Source organism: Epinephelus moara, chromosome 8 (assembly GCF_006386435.1).
Source record: "Epinephelus moara isolate mb chromosome 8, YSFRI_EMoa_1.0, whole genome shotgun sequence".
Lineage (NCBI taxonomy): Eukaryota > Metazoa > Chordata > Actinopteri > Perciformes > Serranidae > Epinephelus > Epinephelus moara.
This window is the reverse complement of record NC_065513.1, coordinates 29,871,286-29,892,523: the sequence shown is the minus strand read 5'-3', so window position 1 is coordinate 29,892,523 and position 21,238 is coordinate 29,871,286. Positions and strand designations below refer to the sequence as shown.

Below are 21,238 nucleotides of genomic sequence, written 5' to 3'. Positions count from 1 at the left end.
ACCTAAAATACATTTATAAACCTGAAAAAGCCTCATAGGTCCTCTTTAAATTTGTGTCTTGCAACTAAAAAAAAAAGTTGAATTTAATTCCCCAAATAATAATTATATTATCAATCAATCAATGGATGTGGCCTCCATCATTCACGTCAGGTATCTCAAACAGGATAAGGCACAGCAGGGGAGATTACGCGGTTTTAATAATCTCATTAATTGATTGTTATTTCATTAGAAATTCAATCAGATTGCCATAGGGCATGTCAGGTCGTCCCTGAAAGAAACACACTACAAAAGCAACAGACGACAATTGTGAGCTCTACTTTCTTTTCTAACTGACAGCTGCTGATCACACAGTTTCAGCACCAGGTGGATGAAACTCAATTTTCATTTCATTATTTAAAAAAGAATAAAAAAAATCCCCACACCAAGAAGATTCAACTTAGCAAATCAGACACCTGCCTGTCAGTGTGTGTTTTGGATCGTTGCCCTGTTGTGCTTGCGGGTGTTATTTGTGATCAACTAACAAGAACAGGTTTTAAGAAATACCTCTTGAGGCTATTTACTTTTACCATCTGATTTCATTGCATCACAGATGCCAGTATCCATCTCTCAATTAGTTTCGGGGCCAAAAAACTCTTAAAGTTATCAGAAAGGTACATATCTGCACATCAGTGTGTATTATGCAAATGCTTGTTTTCATGATTTTTTAATTGAAGGAGATGGGATTTAAAGATTAAACATGAAAGCTTATCAGGAAATCTAGGAAGCCCACTTTTACCCTCATTAATGGTTTTACTGATGGTTCTCTTTGCGAAAATGGGTGAAAAAAGGACCAGGATTTATTTTGGATGTGATAAATATAAATTCAGCTTCACAATAGAGAACAGTTTAGACCATGAGCCCATTAAAACAACAAGGACGCATCCTGTTATCCCATCTCCCCTTCTGTTTCCTTTAAATATCTCTTAAAATGCTCCATGTCGCCGGCTTTATCCAATCAAAAATAACAACAATCTGAAGGTCTATTGTGGTTTTGATCTATTCAACCATAACAGCAGCTCCAAGGACTGTGTCAATGGGATTTGATCTCGGAAAAATAATACAATCTCAAGGACCAAGACATTCACTGTCTTTCCTATTCAGGATGATAAAAATCTCAAGAGGGGTTCTTCTGAGTGTTTTCCCCCCCCTCCATTTGATTCATTGTGCCCAGCCAGCTGAGGTCTCTGCCACAGCACAACAAGTCTCAGGACAGAAAAGCTTTTCAAATTTGCAGCAAAAGCTCTTGCTGGATATTGGGGTGTCCTCTCCAGGGTGTAACAAGGATCAAACCCTATTACTGATTTTCTTTCCAGTTGACTTCAGCTCGAGGATGGTATTACAGTACGTCAAAACTGTGACAGATATCATAAAAGGCCTCACTCCTCTTCCACCCCGTATGGCTTCAAGGTGCTTACATAATGCTTTTAACTACCTCTGACTTGCGTGCAAGGCTCTGTTCACTGCGGTGTCATTTCAAATCAAATGAAATGGTCTGATTGCTTATTATGTAAAGACGGAAACAATGTGTTATTCATAATATGGCTGTATGATATGGAGCACTAATGAACAGAGGGAATTGTAGGGATAACCTTGATGAAAGCTGTTCGTATTCTGACTAAGCCAGTGCGGTATGTAGGTCAGACCTCAGCAAAGTAGCAGCAAGATGTGATACGATGCAAAGCATTTGTCAAAACCTATGAAGAATTCTTAATGTAGCTCATCTTTAAAGTGATGTTACCACCACTGAGGCCTGTCAAGGGTCTGGCAAGCAGTCCTTAAATCTTGAGCAGCTGTAATTCAGAAGCAGGTCCAAATTAAAAGCTAGATTTTTACTTTTTACCAAATGCTTTGTCAGCTAGTTTAGCCTTGCCGATGGGATGGCAGTGTGCTGTCGTATTCCCCCAGAGGCTGGCTGAAATGTCTCAGCGTAGTGTAGCTAAAAGCCAGACAGACCTTTATGATCAAACGGCATCAGCCACAGTGCACTGGCTTTTGGGAAATGGGCTCAACTCCAGGAACTCAAGAGAAAAGCCAGCATCAGTACAAAAAAAAAAAACTTTTCACCAGCATCCTCTCTTTGAAATATCCTCAGAGGGTCCAAACAGGCAATTTGCAACAAAGGCTGAACATAGCTGAATTCTTAATAAGGGCTTATAAGTGTAAATATGAAATGGCTAACACATAAAGAGAAACTGAGAAACTGTTTACTCTGTCTTCATCACATCACTATGCGGTCACTCTGGGAGAGAGATAGTAAAGTGTAGATCAGTGTTTCCTCTATCACAGCGAAAATAGGTCAGCGGCTGGTTTGTGGTGGAGTACCACTGTGTTTTAATGAGCCTGACTCTCAAAGCAGTACTTCACGTAATTATTGTCCTGGGCTGAAGAGGCTCATAGACCTCTCATGACAACAGTCTTTGGAGTGTGTAATACTTACCGGACCATGGTCTTGAGGAACCAGGGCCTGTTGGCAATGGAGGGGACGGCCTCATCCATCAGAGGATGCATCTTGATGAAGTTGAGTGTGTCGTCAGGGAACTCATTGGATACCTTGTACCTCTCCATGGATGGAGTGCCGGCACAGTTGCCAGGCCTGCAAATGGAGAGGAGGAAGAGGAAGGCGGTGAGGAGGAGGGATGATGGGGGAGGAAAAAGTAGTGAGAAGAAGGTGGAAAAAGCACAAAAGGAAAAACTGCTGCATTGACTCTGGGGGGAATGAGCAATTCTTCACGGACAGAGCTCCTATAGACGAAAGAAAATTCTACTTCCCTAAAATCAATGAGAGTGCAGCCTTAAATTACTAAACTCTCATGCCAGGAGGCTTTGGTCAGAGCAGAGGACACAAGATGTCTTCTTTTCCCTGGACTTGGGGTAAAGCACTGAGACATTCTATCTATCTGATCCTTTTACAGGGAGTTGGTGAGCTGCTTGTAAAAGAGAAGCTGCTTTTGATAGCATATCCCCTTTGCAGGCATCTCACCTCTGAGAGCTTGTAAAATCCCTTTACTGCGTGGTCTTTGATACCCTGCCACACCACATAATCCACACCAGGTCCTAGAAATATTAGCCAGCTGGCCACTGAATGTCTGACACTGTCAACATGTAAGGACCGAACTCTAAAAAATATATACGCGTGTGCTCAAGAGATGCATATTCATCTTTCTTCAAGTGGTGTTGTGTAGGCATGAGTAGAAAGAGAATCCTTCAGCCATTCTGTGCATTCCTACATCCATGTGTACCATGTCTTTACAGAGAGCTTTAACTATTCACCATGCACTTTCTATAAAAAATTCTTTTGACAAATGAGTTCAAGTCAGTTGCTGCTAATGTTTAATTGACCTCCAGATTTATGGTTAAATTAAGGGCCAACATTTGTAGAACCATTTGTCATTGTAAAAAAAAAAAAGGGCAGCAACAGCAAGTGCTATAACATTTGCTTTGCTGTAGCTACATTTATGTCAGTGGACATATGGAGAGCAGAACGGAAACAGACATCTCTTAAATACAAAAAATCTGTAAATGATTCAGTATGAAAGTCTAACACATGGAAGAACAGTCTGCTTCGGGGCCAGACCTAGGTGGCATTGTTACAACTCTCCGTCTGTTTGCCTGCAGATAAAAGGTCTGAACGCAGCAGTGGATGAGAAATGAAATCAATCACATCAATCGCTTCAGAAACAATCGGATATTCGCAACGCCTGACCTTGTGGAACACAAACAGGTAATTACATGCTAATTGAGCAAACTCTCACATATACGCTAATGAATGCAAAGAAAGTACAGGACAGGCTCTGTTCTGGTGAGGAACCGCCTTCTCAGCCATATGGGAACACACACACACACACACACACAGGGTACCAACAATTATCGTGGCCCAGATCTTTGTAGTAAATCTGCTTTTTTTTCTGGAGGATAGGAGAGCAGCTCTTAGCGCGCTAATTAGCAAGCAATAGATGGGAGATTGATCAGGCTGGTGCATTTGTGGAATTAGCCAGCCATCTGTAAAATGATCTCATGCTTCATTTGTTGATACTGAGTCCTTCTTTGATGCAGCTGCGTGTGCGGGAGAGGTGAGGTAATGGGTTGGGGGGTGCAACTGTGGAAAGAGGTAATATCTGTGCATACAGTATGTGGGTGTGACGCAACGTGACGTAAAATAAAAGCAGGGATCTATGGAAAACTGACGTAACGTGTGATTGAAGTGTGGTGATATTAACACATCGTAATTCAACAAGTTGCACACATTGATTAGGGGGCCATATATCTTGTGTGTGTGTGAGCCAGAAGCGAGAAGAAAGAGAGGAAGAGAGAATGTGTGAGTGACTATACTGAACGTGTGTGCGACTGTATTAAATCCCATGTGTGTGTGAGTGTGCTGTGGTTAATTAACTGCTGTTGTACCTTGGCTTGGGAACCTTCTCTTCAGGAAAAGGCGTCCAGGTGGAGTCTGGGGATTTCTGCTCTTTGAAACGCCCTGTGAACGTGTTGGCCACCTCCGCCATGTCATAGGCACACACCGCTGAGCCTGGAATACTGCCATGACACACACACACACACACACACACACACACAAAAAAACCTCATATAAACAATCCTCTCAACTAAACATATCAAAGAAACACCTTGCCAAGTCTGGACTATCACCAAGAGACAGAAACATGGACTTACAATCCCCTTTCAGAAGGGTTAAATCCCTCGAGAATGGCTCATTTTAGCTGTTGCATGCTCACACTGGGTGATACAGTCAAGTTTTCCATGCTGTCGAGGTTTTTGCCAGATAACAAAAATAAGAGGTGTCAAGTTCTTTATCCACACTTATTTAACAAAGACTTTGCAGTTTCCTCCATTTATCTAAATAGCGCTAATTAATTTTTCTAATTCCAAGTCCATATACCAGAGGTGGGAGTAAGTCTCACATGTGCAAGTCACAAGCAAGTCTTAAGTCTTAACCATAGTCTGGACGTAGCTACCATTACATCACCCATTGGTTTGTGCAGGGCCATTTTGAAGCCTCGAGTGCAGCATTTTGACAGTCCACGTCTTGGCTTTCTGGAGCCAGATGTGACCATATTTGGACAGTAGGGAGGAGCTGTGGATGAGCGAGGGGTGGATCTAACTCTTACGCCCTCTTGACACAGAGATCGCTCTATAGGACTGCTATAAATTTGCTTCTTTTCGTCTTTGCATTTTTACAGAGAACCAAATTGACGGCAGCATCATACCACTCCAGTGTGTGATTTCAGATAGGTGTGCTTGAAGGTAAAGAGGTTCCTGGACCTTATTTTTTACCAGGTGTCCGCTTTTCTTCTTTCTTTAAGTTAGCTGCTAACTGCTATCAGCTGCTTTTTAAATCTCCCGCAGTGGGTCACACTCGTAATACATCAGCAAAATGTCACACCTGTGCCACCCATAATCCAATTCGTTTTTTCCGTTTATGCGAGGTTGTTTTGGCGATGTTAATTCTTTCAATGCCACCTTAAAGGCGAGACAACTCTGTCCTCCCATTCCGCGATTGTGCCTTTTATACAGAACAGCGAGGCGGCATTACGGCATGAAAATCCCACCTTTAAGAGGTAGTGTAAAAGAGGTAACTTTAGGGCCTTAATAAAATGTAAATGGGTGAGTTTAAAAAAAAATCCATCCCCCATAGTTTTCAGAATGTTGAAATTATCTGTAGAGACCACAATGTTTTTGTACATGGCTGTAAACATGCTTATTTCTGCTGTAAAGGCATTTCAACATAGGGGTCTGTGGGGATTTATTTTGTTTTGGAGCCAGACTCCAATGGACATTCGATAAGCTGCAGTTATTGGCTCTTCTGCATTGGCTTCATTTGTCAACCTGGGAGGTTGCTGCTTGGTCTTAACCTTCGAATTGACTGGCTTGAATCTCACCACAGTAACTTGGGACTTCCTTGAGACTTGAAGGTTAAGACCAAGCAGCAACCTCCCAATGAGTCAAATCATTGCTCAGGTCAAGCAAGTTGCAAGTCAAGTATGAAAGTCTGATTATCTGGTCATACATTAGCTTTCTATATAACATTTGACCATACAACAAATGAATAAGTTAGTAGTGATGGATCAAGTTGGATATTGTGGTGGTCGTGTCACTAATTTCTGTGCTACAAACAGTACATACAATTGTTCTCTTCTTACCCCCTTCATTGACAACATAATCCTTGAATCCAAATTTTGTTATTATAGGACTAACCCCCTCTATGAAAGCTGCCTCGTATGGTGGCCTCTGCTGGTCTGCTGTGTGCTATAGGTTGCCAGGTTTGGGTGCATTGCACTTGAAATTACTCAATGATGTCGCAAAAACAAAATGTAACTTCTCACTATCTAGAAATGCAGACAATCACGAAAAGGATAAACTCTTTCATGTTTGGTCTCAAGTCTAAGTCAAGTCTCAAGTCGAGTCTTTTATCATTGTTATCCAAGCAGGTCTCAAGTCCTTAAATTTGCAACTCAAGTCTGACTTGAGTCCCCCACCTCTGGCAATGTTATTGCATTGAATAGTCTATGAGCTACAGTGTCTGGGCCTGTTGAGCCTCATGAGGACACACATTCCCTAACCTTTCCCTCCAACACTGGGTTTCCCCAGAGGCCTCAAGGCATCAAAGTTCATCACAAGTCCACTGTTGAGCAAGAAATACAGACAACAGATTATCTTATTGCCAGTCATTTAAGGGGAAAAACACCCGTCTTGTGATAGCAGCGGACCAACTGGCCTCTGTCCGTCTGTGAGGAATCAATGCATAGCAAATTGCTGAGTCACTTCTCCATTTTTCAAGCATCTGCGCTCATAAATTCGATTTCAAACTAGGAATTGTTTATCCTTTTAAAAGAGAAATGTCTCTAGGCTGGCTGGATTTTCTAGCTGTTGCATCATGGGTTAAACTCATGGAGACATCGGGGAGACAGAATACACAAGGGCGGTATTATAGAGCGCAAGGTCAGAGAGTTGTTAATTCTTGGCTTAGCTGCTAAATTACAGTAATTGCCCACTGTATTGGATATGTACAGAAAGTCAGACAGTCATATGCCTGTTTATATCAGGCTGCTAACAGGGCAGATAGATGGTGAGCGAGCCAGCCAGTTAGCGAGCGACTGGGCCAGGTAGCAACCCAACCAGACAGACAGACAATTAAACGGCACAAACCCTGAGTGCTAGTGCCTACAGTCTGAATGTGCTCCCTCTAATTTCACCCCCTGACTATGAAATGGAAAATTAATGCCAGGATCAAAACCAGCGCTTATAGAAATTTTCAGAGGCACTGCTTCATTGGGTTTTAATGTCCATTAACCATGCTCAATTGCATTGTCACAAGCAATTGTCTTATCTGCTAAAAAGCAGCCATAAAATGGAAAATTACAATATGTGCGAGCTATCAGCCAAGCTCTATGGCTTTGTGGTAATTTTCAATTTAGATAACAACTCCCCCTGCCTATGAATATGAAAGCAGCTCGGAATATGAATTGTAAAAAGGGGAAAATATGATTAAACACCTGCATGTCAAAAGGGCAGCACAACTGTTCTGACAGAGGATGTAAATGTTGACCCAGTAGTCTCTGGAATTACATGTTGCCAAGAGGCACAGCGGGGGCACACGCTAATAACATTAACAAAGGTCAGACTGTCATAATGTTGATGAATTGAAGGCATTTTTAAAAGCATCAAACCGAGAAAGATGATCGGGTTAATAAATGGAAAGTGCAAAACAGTTGTTGACACATGTGAACTCATTTGAGGCGGAGGAAAAGAAGATAGCTGAATAAAATAACCTCAAATCACTTCCATCTGTTGCTACCCTCAAACCTCTTAAGGTGCTGATTTCTCAAAGCTTTATTTAATACTCCATTCCTTAGTTACCTGTTGTACGGTGTGGAGAAGGTTGCCATCACCACGTCTCTTCCATTGATGTGGATGACATCTGTCACGGCCTGCAGGATGTTGAAGTAGAAGTGGGAGTCACCGGGGATGGAGCAGTTTAGGCGAGACTTGAGAAATGAGGTCCACTGTTTCTCCAGGACACGGGGTGAGCCGCCGCGGTCGTTCTTACAAACCCTGGCCACCCGAGGAAACACCACCTGACGCGACACAGTTGAGATGTTACATTGAGACGAGTAGCTCTGACATTTACATCAACAGTTATCTGTGTCATGTCTGCAGTCTCTCATTGCACTCCTATAACAGTGTCAGACTCAAGATGGACTGCTTAAAAGACAATGATCAAAACTGGTGCAGCAGAACATCTTCTTTGACAAAACCTGGCACCTACATTACCCACAATGCAACTCGCCTGCCAACAGTTCAGTCGGAGATTCAAGTGGGCTCGTAAGGCTGCTAATCTTAAGCAAAGATGAGGAGCAGAGTACAGAGTTCTGGAAAGCTCACTGCTGTCTAACTCCACACCACTAGAAGTTTTTCATTTTCAACCAGTGTTTCCTCAAGCGACATCACTTGAGGTAATTTCTTAATTTTTTTGTGTACCAAGGCTTTACACAACTTATTTTCACATGTGCAGTAGTGCTCCCCAAGACCTGTAAACAGACTTTGATGTGAGCTCCCCTTTAAGGTCAGACGTTGGTTTAACAAAACTGCAACCAAAGCACTTTGTTTCACAATTTGTCATCTTTTGGATATGAAATAGTTCCATTTATGCATCTGAAGAGCCTCTTCGAGTTTTATGTTAAAGGTTGTAAGCATAATAGGGCCATGATTTCCTATATAAAAAATGTTTTTACACCCAGTAAACTCTACACCTTTAATTTCTCACTGGGCATTTTAATGAGGATATTACATTGAGAAACAGTCTCACCACAATTTAGTACCTGTTCTGGACCTTTTGACAACACTGTATCATCCATGCTACTTTAAAGCTTTTACACCGGCATGGGTGAGAGGTCTGTCAAGGTTAAGTGGGTAATCTGTTATATATGCTGAAACTGCCGCTTTATCTTCACAGTAGTACACCTGACAGAAAACAACCAATCAAAGCCAGGAGGAGTCTCTAATGCAGTGTCAATAATTGAACAATTGCTCGCCACCCATGTGTCTAAACTGTATACAGAGTCATTTTCATACTAAAGAATGATTAAAAAACCCCATTCATTGTCTATGTAAGCGGCCATGCAATGCATTCTGGTACTGGCTGGGCTATATTATGCAAATCAGGGGCGATAAGTGCACTGGAAACTCCCAGAAAACTTTTATACTAATCATTGCCAATCTAAAAGGACGGCAGATTCAAAGTCAGCAGCTGCATGGCTTATTTCTCGCCTGTTTTTAGAAACACATTTTGGTGAACTTCTTAATATTTGAGAATGTTTTCATACGAGCCGCTATGTTGGTCCGGTTTGAATTCCAGGAGCAGACAGCCCGCGGGGAAGTGATGCAACAAAAATTTTAAAAAAAGACACGTACCATCGCTCAGTCAAGCTCAGTATCTTCAGTGCACGGCTTTAGGAGCTTTGCAAACACAATGGCTGAGAAACAACCACAAGCAACACAAAAACTGCCCATCCTTGTTTTGCCAAAAACTGCGTACACTGCAAAGACAACCAAACAAAAGAAGACAGAGGATGAAAAGCAAGCATAAAAGAAAGAGTTAGAGCATACTCGAGCCGGCATTGGTTTTGAATTCTTTCAGGTCATGCAGCTCTCTCCACCTGAGCTACTCCAATGTTTATCTCATTTTAGCTCTGGCTTTCTTTTATGCCTGCTTTTCATTGTTGGTCTTCTTTTGTTTATTTGTCTTTCCAATGTACGCTGCTGTTGTCGGTGCAGCGTGTGGACGAGCAGCAATATGTCTCGTGTACTACTGTCAGAATATAGTGACAGATTAAGCAAATATGACTAAAGTTATTTTTTCATTTTAAGGCTGAACATTTCCATGACAACTGGACAAAATGTCATTTGAATTGATTGAAAGTGCCTTCACAGCTACTAAATGGACCTGATAGTGAAATTGTTTCCTCAACTGCTGTTTCCAAAATCATGGAAACATACACAACAGTGTCTTAATCCAACATTTCATCACTTTATAGCAAATTAAAGACACAGATGAGTAAATTGGTGTGTTTGATATGCTGTTAAAGAGTCAGCACCTGGCAACAGAAAATTTAAAGTATACAGCTTCAAATAGGAGCCGGCGCTGTAATTACATCCCAGCCGTAAGATCACACAGTGAGTATTGTAATTAGTCGTTGTCACACTATACTTACCAGCAATAAATCTAACCCTGACCTGAAACCGTGCCTCAGAGTAAACAGTGCGAATGGGAGCGAACATGCATTTAAACCAGAGCTCAGCACACACACACGCGACTGCAGACAACCACACATAAACACACCCTCACCCATGCATACATCACAGCCAATGCAAAAATGCATGCGGGAAACACACATGCCCATTCACTCACACTGTCAAACACACCCACCAACATGGGCCTGCTCCCTGTGGGATTATAGAGCATTGAGATTACAGAAAAAGTCTTACACAGAACAGGTGAGAATGTCAAACTGAATGTGGAATTACGTCAGCTTTACATGTAGCAGTTCAGTTTCTCACATTTCTACTTGTTAAAGATAGCCGAACACTGGCTTATCTGTGTTTTACCTGCACACACACTCACATAAACAAAGCACAAATACACAGATCACTCACACCGAGCAAACACCTCACCCAAGGCTTGTTAATTGACTTGTGTAATGAAATATTTATCGTTCTGCATTTTCCAGATAACAATGTAACAATCCAACATTAAAACCGAAGCAAACACAAACCTGCCACAGCAGATTGATCAATTTGCCATAAAGCACAAATGACTGCTTACATTGTCAGGGAAGGCCAATCTACTTTATAATAATGAAGAGATATCATTCACTAAATGTTAAATTGCTCTCTGCACCATCAGTTCCACCACCACACGCATAATTATACTGACATTGCTTTCAAAACACCCAGCAGATTGAGAGGCCTGATCTGTATTCATGCTCGTATAACACATGCCTGTCACTTCTGGCAGAGAATCCATTATTTCTGTGTTTCTCGTTACCTCCGCTCTGTTCTTGTCCCCTCTCTTTCTCACCCTCTCTTGTGTGTTTCCTTTAATTTATTCAGAAGAATACATATTGAGCGATTCATTTCCATAACGGATTTTCTCCTACCTGGTATCCAATTAAACCCTTTCAGGGTCCGAAACTGAATTGAGAAGATTAATAGAAAAATGCCTGTTACTGTAACACCTGAGGAAAGCCTGTTTCTCCTTCAACCTTTTCTCTTCCACTCCGTCTCATTTCCTCAGAGACACTCAGGTGGAATTCCTCCTGGGAAACATTCAGACGATAGGTCAAATGGGAGCATTGCCGGACGGATGCGGACGTGCAATTCAAGCGGTATATTTAGACTTCAAAATGGGATCTCCAGACATCCACAGATTTTTCTTTTTGGATCTATTTTAGGTCATGCATCCTGCCCAATGTTTATCTGTTACTGAAAAATGTTTGGCCACTTTACAGCTCCTGAAAGCCTTCTTCCAGTTATGTGAAACACCCATATCCTGTTAGTTTCCTCAGGCGTTTCCCGATTCTCCCAGTAAATAGGAAGTCACCTCTGATTATGGTTCAAACAATAGCAGGAGAATAGGGCCTGTACTTACCTTCCCCATTGTGTTGTACTCCATAGCAATTTCCCGAAAGAAGAAGTAGATGAAGTCTCCGTAATCGACTGCCTGAACAAAGTAGGGCTCTGCAGGAGGGAAAAAATATAACAAAATATGAGTCAAAGTGACGTTTTTAACGTGACAAAACAGTTCTGACACCATATTTCACAGTAAACAGCCGGAATTTCTGTCATATTATGCAGAAAAGCGCCGACTGTGAGCCTTGAGTGCCTCAATCTATCATCCATCATATCAGCGAAACACTTTGCATGCAAGGAGAGAGGGATCTCTCTATTGAGTTGTGACAGGCTGGACTTGTGCTTGTTTCTCCCCAGGGCAGAGCAATTTCCTGGCTACATCAACTCTACCAGGGCAGGTTGGCAAAATGACTGCATCAAACAGAGCGTGCAACATTAGCATAAGTTCTCCTGCTCTTCATACCTATATTCATACACAGCAGCACATATACACAAATCATAAATCACGAACACATGGTCAAGCAAGCATGTCAAAACACAAGTTTGTTTTCTAACTTGTCAGTCAGCTTGGCGCTTTCCAACCACGGAGACTTTGTGTTTGTGTGTCCCCACCACTCACCTTTCAGCCATTTGGAGTCGTGTTTGACAGTGCGCAGAGTCGGGCTGTCTCCTAGGCTACGATAGATGACCGCATCAATCGCTAGAAAGTCTGTTACGGTGGCCGAGTACAGCTTGCCATCTGGAGAGGGAACACAGAGACGGAAAGAGCAATAAGAGGGGAAGACGGAGATGGAGAGGGCAGAAGAATGAGGAGAGAATGAAAGAGAGAGCGATAAAGGATGAGAAAAAGGTGAAGAGAGGAAAGTTCAGTCAAAAGAAAAATGCAAAAAGCCACTCAGAGATTCCTGCTCTCTGTGGCTGGATACACAAAAATGTTTCAGATGGCTCAGACCTGGAAAATGAATGAATCACACACACTGAAGAGACTCTCTGATGGACAACAAACAAGGCTCTACACACACTTAAACATGTTGCACATTTGTAATTGCTCACTTTCGCAAACACACTTCAAAAGCACAAACAAACAGTGACGCCCTACATGCATACACACAGTCTTAAAGCCCCACAGAAACCCGCAGTCACACACATGCCTGCACATACGTACACACACACATGCTCCACAAACACAATCCACCACCAGCATGACCTCAGCCTGCCTTGGCTATAACCACAGTGGAAACTCAAACTACATAATTGAAAGGATAGCAGTCAGAGGAACCCTCTTGATTACTCAGTGCTTCCAGCTCCTTCCAAGCAGCTCTGCTACACATTAACTGGTCAAGCAAGGCGTTTACTCTCCTCCTCAGCTTTAAACAGGCAGGGACAGCTCATCAATACTGCCATAAATTGCTTCACAGCAAATATGAATGGGGACTGAATGTCTTTAGCAGTGTGCGAGTCCGTTGCATCAGAAGTATCTCACTCCGCCAACGGAAAGCTGACTCATTCTGATCCCATCAGTTTGTGACTTATTTTAATCTTGTGCATTTCGAAAGAAAGTGAACGAGAGATAAAGAGGACGACAGAAAAGTGCAATAAAAGAGAGAGAAAGATGATTCTGCTTTTGCCGTTACCACAATACCATTGATGTGTTTCCAAAGGGCTCTGAAAAGCAGCGAATTCCTGACACAGAGCAAATGTGGCCTCGAGTTCAACGAATTGCTCTAGCGCATGTAACACAGACCCAGCTTTCATTCTTGACATGTTGTCGGAGTATTGCCATCAGAATAAACCGCAGGGTATTAAGAACAATATTAAATACAACCACAACTAATCCCCTCGCTCAAATAGACTCAACTTTCCCATCTAGCTCAAACGTGTTCCAATGTTTAATACATGCAGATAGGAGAAAATTAGGATGAATGTTTTTGCCTCATGGCAGTCAGTGAGTGGTAGTACTATCACACATACTTCATCTATTTTCACCTCATGGAAACTTGAGTTTCTGTCATGTTAAGCTGCAGGAGAGGACTTGAAAATCACAGTGATGATATCAAGTACTTCAAATACAGACAAGCAAACTGATCATTTGACATATACAGATGGCCAAGGGATGTCAAAGGTTAAAATTTTTGACCAGTTATGCATGTCGGTCAGTCTATAGGTTAATTTTGCAACTGTTTGGTGTAGGATCTACGTCATTTGGCGATTCTCCCTGACCCAGCAGCATTGCTGTGGAAGTATTGTGTCCACCCTCTAGTCTCCCCCGGTCACCCCAGTAAGTAAGTAACTCAATTTTGATTTACCTGTTTGTTAACTATGTTAGCTCTGTTAGCACTGTTAGGAGTGTCATCACAGTTAGTAGTGCTAACATAGTTAACAATGCTAAAGGGGTTTTGCGGCCCAAAATGTAGGCGCTTATTCATCGGGGGGACCTGGGAGAGGACCTAAGGGTGGCCTTCATATATCCATGATAACGGCATCCCGCCACCAGGACGGCATTACCATTGTAATCAACATATGCAGTGCGGAGTGGCTAAGGCTAACTACTGGAAACCAGAGGGTGGGCAGTGGGCACTCTGTTTCCGTATGTTAACGCAGCTAGCTAACTGTGTGTCAGCAAAGCCAGTACAAAGTAAAAGAAAAGGCAGAACATTTACATCACAAAACTTTTAAATTTCACCAACTCTAAATGCATAGTGTTAAGAAATTTGGTGTTATCTCACAGATTCAATGGAGCGTTGGAGGAAAGGAAAGGCCTCTTGTATTTCACGTCATTTTTTTTTTCTTTAAAATAAATTGTTAATTGGTGAGTAGTTACTGACTAATTGGTGTCAGGCTATCAAAGCAAAATTAAACAACACTGACAGTGAAGATGCATTTGATCTTACCAGCAAAGAGGGCAACATTGGCATGCTTAGCATCATATGGACAGCGTGCCATCCCACTGATTTCCTCTCCCAGAGCCTCCAGGGTGTCCATCTAGGGTCACAAACGAGGTGAAAGGTCAACAGAGGGGTCAAGACAATCTAGTGTTGTCAAACAAAACAATGGTCTTGAAATACAACTCAGACAGGAAATATTGTCTCGCAGTTGGAGGAAAATGAGAAATGAGCTCAAATGTCAAAACAATGACACTCTGAAAGCACTGCTAAAAAAAAAAAATACTGTGTTGAAGTGTAGAAATGTGGTGTGAGTCACAGTAAAATTGTCACAAAAAAGCTGTGGTACCCAGCCCAGGAGTGTGTCCATCTGACTCCGACCTGAACTAATATCCCGTGGATGCCACTCTGGTGTTGTTCGGAGAGCTGTCAAAGCAGCCCATCTGGGAGTATCTGGGAAACTGTCATGGAGGGAGATTACCAAAAACTGACATTTTCCACATCAACATGTTCCACAGCATGGGTGGATGTGGTTTGCTTCCTCCTGCCATGCTTTATCCTTCAACTACAGTGGTGTTAAAGAAGAGTTTTAACAACCCTCAAGACGGATCTTTAACCCATGTTCTGCTGTGCTTTCCCACCCTGATTCTTTAAGTTTGTGCTTTTGCTGTGAAGACGAAATAAATGGGCAGAGTAAAAGTGGGTGAGCACATGGCCTTGAGCGGGGAACGTGAGAATTTTTTACTTAACCACAGACGTTTTTAAATAGTATATCATACAGTAGTCATTATTTTATACTCTGTCTTGTGCTGAGAGCTTTTCCTTGGGCAAGACTTGTTCCCTGATACATTTCAGGAGAGATTCTAGTTTTAATTCTGCACCTAGACAATGGAAAATATGGCTTTTCTTAGCACTGGGTGTGTAGTTTATCCAAACTTACTGCTAATTTTGTCATTCACTCACTCACTAGTCCCATTTCCATGTGCTATTTGAGGCCTCGTCCATTGTTTAAGAAGCACCACCGGTGTAGTTTAGAGCTTAGTGGGATGATCTCTGTGAACTGGAATTTAGACAAGATTTTCTTGTTTTGCGCCCGGTTTGGTTGCAGTGCAATTGACAGGGCATGGTGGAGGATCAGATGTGGGTGAGAGGTCAGTAACATCCCACCATGGGATGGCTTGTCTACCCCAGCATGCCTAAGGACACTTTCACCCCAGATAAACACCAGAGATGCACAGTTACACACACACACACACACTCAAGAGAGGAGGGAAGAAAAGCCATGCTGCACTGGCCAGAGGCCGAGGTCAGGGAAGATTACTGAACACACTGTTTTCCTACAGAGTTTACAATACATAGTCATTTTTCTTCTCTATCTCTGTTTCTATCTCTACTCTACTTCCTCGCTTCCTCACTTTCTCCCTCCCTCTCTCTTGACAAAGGGGAGCGTAGCTTGCCAAGGCTGCAAACTGCTTACGCCGCCCTTTCTGGTCTCTAAACAGGTCATTTTGTTTTCTATTCCTGTCTCGGCGGAAACGGTTATCATCTGCCCACTAAAAAGGTCACACACACTCCGGCGCAATGCTGGAAAAGCCTGCCAGAGAAATTGTTGAGGCTGATTTGGCAGGGAAAATTACAAGTGACCTTTTACAACAAACACAGAACCAGCAGCAACAGCACCAGCACATTTCTCGATTTCTCGTTCCTTCTGTTTCTTCAGAAATTATAACATGATAATATATGGGGGCATGCCGGTTTGAAGATATATATTGTTATTAGACAGGAGAGACTGTAATTATAGATTGGGTTGAGTTAATCATAAGGGATGCGAGTGGTTGAAGGTCAGGTGCGTCCACTGAATCAGAGCGTCTGGGTGCACAGAGCGACGGGGTAACTCAGCTAAGCTTGAAACGTCAGCAGCTTCTGTGTCAGCCACCTAACACAAACAGTCCCTCCTCCTCTGACACATCACAAACACACACTCGCATATCTCTCACGCCACAGCAGCTACCCCCACCCCTCCGTCTCCTCAGTTGATTTCACCGAGGCAGTGACCTCTGTCTACTGGGCTTGGCTGGCTGTCACTGATCTATTCCTGCCTTTTGAACAGAGGAAGACACTCCCAGCCCGGCCGCTGATACACGTACAACTCCAGTCTCCTGTCAGGTTGGCATGAGCGGAGAAACAACAGCCGGGTGTGCTCACTTGCATGCTCTAAGCCTTGTCCAAAGCAATATCCAATATTTTAGAAACGGGCTATAGCAATCCATAAAACTGCCACGCGCAACCACAATATTTTTAAACATTACCATAAAGAAATTTGATGTTTAAACAGCCAGATGGATTTTTTTTTTTTTACCTTGTTTACCAGGCAAACCTTATTACGCTGTCAACTCCACTCGCTGCAAAAAAGAAAGAAGTGCTTCAGCTTTGTAGGAGCACAATTCAAAGTAATGGGAAAGGAACCATAGCGCTGTCACACTTCGTCAGCACTGCCTTAACAACACACTGTTGGGATTTACTGTAACTTAGCAAATGTACAGTAACCTTGGCTCAGGGTGCAGTGTATCTATGAATTAATTACTACAACAGCTCAACGGTGCTTTCCATAGGCTATATGCTAATTAATTAGACAAACACAATGTAGATCCAAAACATGCCCATCAGGAGCGTTATAATTGGTTCAGCATTGGCTTCAGCACTCAGGGTGAGGGACACGTTCTGCTTCTGTGTCTCTGTTGTTTGGATGAAGACTCATTTATGGGCTTTATTTATCATTGCTGAGGGATTTATGAAGTCTGACTGAGGACAAACTCGGGGTAAACTGAGCCACTGTCCCACTTACTGACTGTTTGCTTGAATTTGTTCTTGCTTGTATCATAGGAAAGAAATCTAATTTTCCGTGACAACAGCGATTTTAAAATAATCTTGGTGGTTTACCTAGATTGTATGTACACCCAAGAAAAATAATGCACAAGAAGTCCTATATAAGCTGCAATCCAGGAACCAATGCACTGACTGGAGTAAAGAAAGAAGTTGTATATAAAGCATAATGTGAGTGTACGGAGGATGGCGTGGGTGGTAGATGGGTCAAAGTAACACAAGACCTTCCCCCAGGACACCAGTGTTCGAGTGAACCGAGTGAACTCAGAGTTATTTTAAAGCACGTCGTCACTTTTTGACTCCCTACTGTGTTTCTTTTCCTAGACCTAACCTACATAGCTTTACTTTCTCAAACCTAACTTATGTAACGTTAAATTAAGTACGAGTATGATGATACCCAACCATTATTGTTTTCCTGTACCTAACCTATCTAACTTTACTTTATGTTAAGTACGTGGGAAGGAATTTTGTTGTGTGACAGCCTTTAGCCTCGGTCAGTAAACGGACGTGGATGACAGGTATGCTCAAGGTAACAGTTGGGTCAGCAGAAAGCCTAAAAGAGGCCTCGAGGCCAGGCTACTTGACCTTTGCTATGAACGCATTCCATCTATCGTCTCCCAGATGTGGCTGAGGGAGTACAGCTGCCCAGATAAGGGTACCTAGCTGGCTCTGTTGCCATAGCTCCCAAGGTTAAGTGGCAGGAGATTGCCCTATGCTCTAGGCTCAACAGACAAGAGTCTCTTTTTAGATATTGCATTTTGTAAGAAACAGTCGAGATGATTTGGCGCCAACCAATAGAAACTTCACATAGCCATAGATCGGAACAGAATAACCTTATTTGGGAACATGGAGTAACTCGCAAGGGAATACTGTTTGGGTTAAATGCAAGAACTGGGCAAGGACACCCTCAGAATCTCTGGACGGCATACACAGTGTTACACTTGTGATTCTCTTCTATTAAATCATCAGCTCTGAAATTTCTTCAACAGTATGTAACGTCACAACCAACCATGACTGTCTTCCAAAATCTACATAACTTAACGTTAAGTACATGAGTTTACTTTAAGTATGTAACGTGACAGTGCCATTCATAGGTTAGTAATTATTTAGATATCATACAAACCACTGTCAGTGCATTTTGATTCAACATCATCAGAATCGTTTTATAGGATATCGGATATAGGATATCATACGAGCGGTTGTATGAGGATACACTGACCTGGTTAATGGTTTTGTCCTAACTGTTGGTGTCAGAAAATGTAGCCACAGACAGATTAATCATAATAAACAAAAAAAAAACCTGTGTCCCACAGTTTGCAGCTGAGTTTAATCCCCACATATTTCTTTGTATGCAAACCATATTTCCACCTGCACAACCTTCTTCATCTATAAAGGTCAAGTGCACGAGTTCACACCTGGGCCAGGAGCGGTTGTGTAAACCAAACAAGGACACATCTCCCTGGGAGATTAATAGTCATGGCCCATTTCTCTGCAACCTGTTTCTAAGCCCTGGGAGGATGAACCCTTTCCCTGACCACCTTTTACAGGAGAGCACGAAACTGGAGTCGTTGCAGCTGTTGAAAGAATTGTGTTTTTCCAACCAACTGTGGAAGAACCACATTTATCTGACGCTTCAGCTCCTACAATGATTGATCTTTTAGAACAAGAATGCCGAACAAACATTAGACTAAATGACAATAAATGGATCAAATAACTAATTACCTTTTACGCTGTATGCTATTGTCTTTCTTTGTAATGGATGTTATGTAAATCCTCTAGAAAAGCTGTTGTATAAAAAAGGAATGTGTGGGTGTATTTTCACCCTGTTGATTACAATAAATTCCTCTGTGTGCTTTAATCATAATTCAAACGCAAAGACTCGGCACAGATGAAATTTCCCAGTGCACCTCAGTCCACGAGTATCAAGTCGAGGACGCATCACCTGGGACCCACTGCCTCCAAGCCTCCCCACTGATTCCCCCGGCTTCGCCCAGCAACAGGCGATGAAACTGACTCCAGTCATATATCAGCCCAGCTGGATGGGGTGTTTATTATTACAACACAGCAAGGGAGTGACAGAGGGAGAAAGCAACAGAGGGAAAGATGGCGGAGTGGTGGGAGCAATGGAGGGGGAGAGGAATTAAGGCTGGCAGGAGAGGAGGAGGAGGAGGAGGGAGGGAGGATGAATAGAAGAAGGGAGTAGGGTGTTGTGTGGTGCCCAGGGAGAGGACTGTGCCATGGCTGCCAAGGTGTCTGTCTGTGTTTTTTCTGTAAGCATGCATGCGTGTGTAAGTGTTTGTGTTGACAGTACCAACAAGGTGAGGGGCGGATAACGAGATGAAGCTAATGAAGAGAGAAAACTGGTAGGTTTGTAAAAAAGAGGGAATCAAACAGAGGTAAAAATATAAAGAGGTAAGCAGCCAGGGAAGGTGTAAGAACAGAAGACAGCATAGGGTGTTGCTGGTTTGGGCAGGAGCCCTCGCTGCCCCCTCTACCCTCAACACCCCCCCACCCTGCTGTCTCCCTCCACCTCTGCTCCCCCTCCATCCCTCCCGCTCGCCCTTGCAGTGTTGTTGATTAATGTGGGATGAGGCTGGCCCCGAAACAGAAGCTCTTTTCAGCGCTGTCACACTGGGGAGATGGAGAGGCAAACTGTGGCCAAGGTGGATTTAACCACAAACACACACACAAACACACACACATGTACACACACTTTTGACCAAGCAGAGTGGATGAGCCCAGCACGCCATCAAAGGCCTGGTATCTGCCCGGTGAGGCTGCCAGCCTGCCTGCAGTACACTGTGCCTGTGTGTGTCTGATGATTTTGTAAAATGTGTGTGTTTGCCTGTTTGCACAGTTGTCACTGTTTGCATGGGGGCATACACAGTTCTGTTTTTCCCCTACACATGTGCCCAGGCATTTGTACGTGCATTTGCATGTTTGCGTGGAGTGATCAGAGGTGATTTGACAGTGCAAAATTTTAAATGCCATCAAATGATATCTCTTTCCTACAGCCTTTACATTTAATCTGAATTTAGTCATGGCATATTGATTCAATTATTTCCAGACTGAAATGGCTATTTTTTCAACTAAAATAATTACAGAGCATTCGGTGGACAAAATTTTTAAAGAACAGAGCAGTTGCAAGCACATTAAACCGACTCACTAAAATATGCAAGGGCTGATTGGACTGAGCAAATCTGAACCATGGAAAAATGTTTTAAAGAACACTTGAATAAATCCGTTTTTAACACATTGTTATGGACAGATGTGCTACCTTTCACAATATGACTAAATTGTTTTCTTAACCGACATATATTCTGAGATTACATTAACATCGCCCATCATGTGCAGTGATTTATGCACAACATGCATTGATTTCTATGTTTGCACAGACAAGCGTACACGTGTGTGTATGCATGCCCATTTCACCAAGCCTCACAGTGTTTTACAACACGTCCCTTTAACTCCACCAGACTAGCTGTAATATCAGTGCAGTAACAGCTAAAACACAAACCTTGAAACCATAACCGGAGGGGCTATAAAAGCTAACCACGCCTGATAAATGCAGAGACATAAATTCCACTTTCCCTGCAGGTGAAGTCAGTGAATTGAAGAATGTCCACTCTGTGTGCTTAGCATGCCGAACCACAAAGGCAATGGAGCGGCGGTGTCTTGTTTCTCTGGTAAACAGATCTAGTGAACCAAGACAGGAGAGTTTTCCCCACAGGCCACCTAGATAACATCTCCGTGTGCTGTGACCATCACATCACATCCTCACAAACCAAACA

At 42.7% G+C, this 21,238-nt stretch overlaps 1 protein-coding gene across 2 annotated transcripts in view; it reads right to left on the bottom strand.

Annotated features, from left to right (window-relative positions):
• Positions 1-21,238, bottom strand: part of sema6a (sema domain, transmembrane domain (TM), and cytoplasmic domain, (semaphorin) 6A) — a 79,050-nt gene that overhangs the window by 36,453 nt on the left and 21,359 nt on the right. For both annotated transcript variants that reach the window (XM_050051290.1, XM_050051291.1), the window contains exons 6-11: positions 14,574-14,664; positions 12,302-12,421; positions 11,702-11,790; positions 7,912-8,129; positions 4,441-4,572; positions 2,477-2,632 (exon numbers count right to left, since the gene is read on the bottom strand). In XM_050051290.1, the coding sequence (XP_049907247.1) occupies positions 2,477-2,632; positions 4,441-4,572; positions 7,912-8,129; positions 11,702-11,790; positions 12,302-12,421; positions 14,574-14,664 (806 nt within the window). The remainder of the gene's footprint in view (positions 1-2,476; positions 2,633-4,440; positions 4,573-7,911; positions 8,130-11,701; positions 11,791-12,301; positions 12,422-14,573; positions 14,665-21,238) is intronic.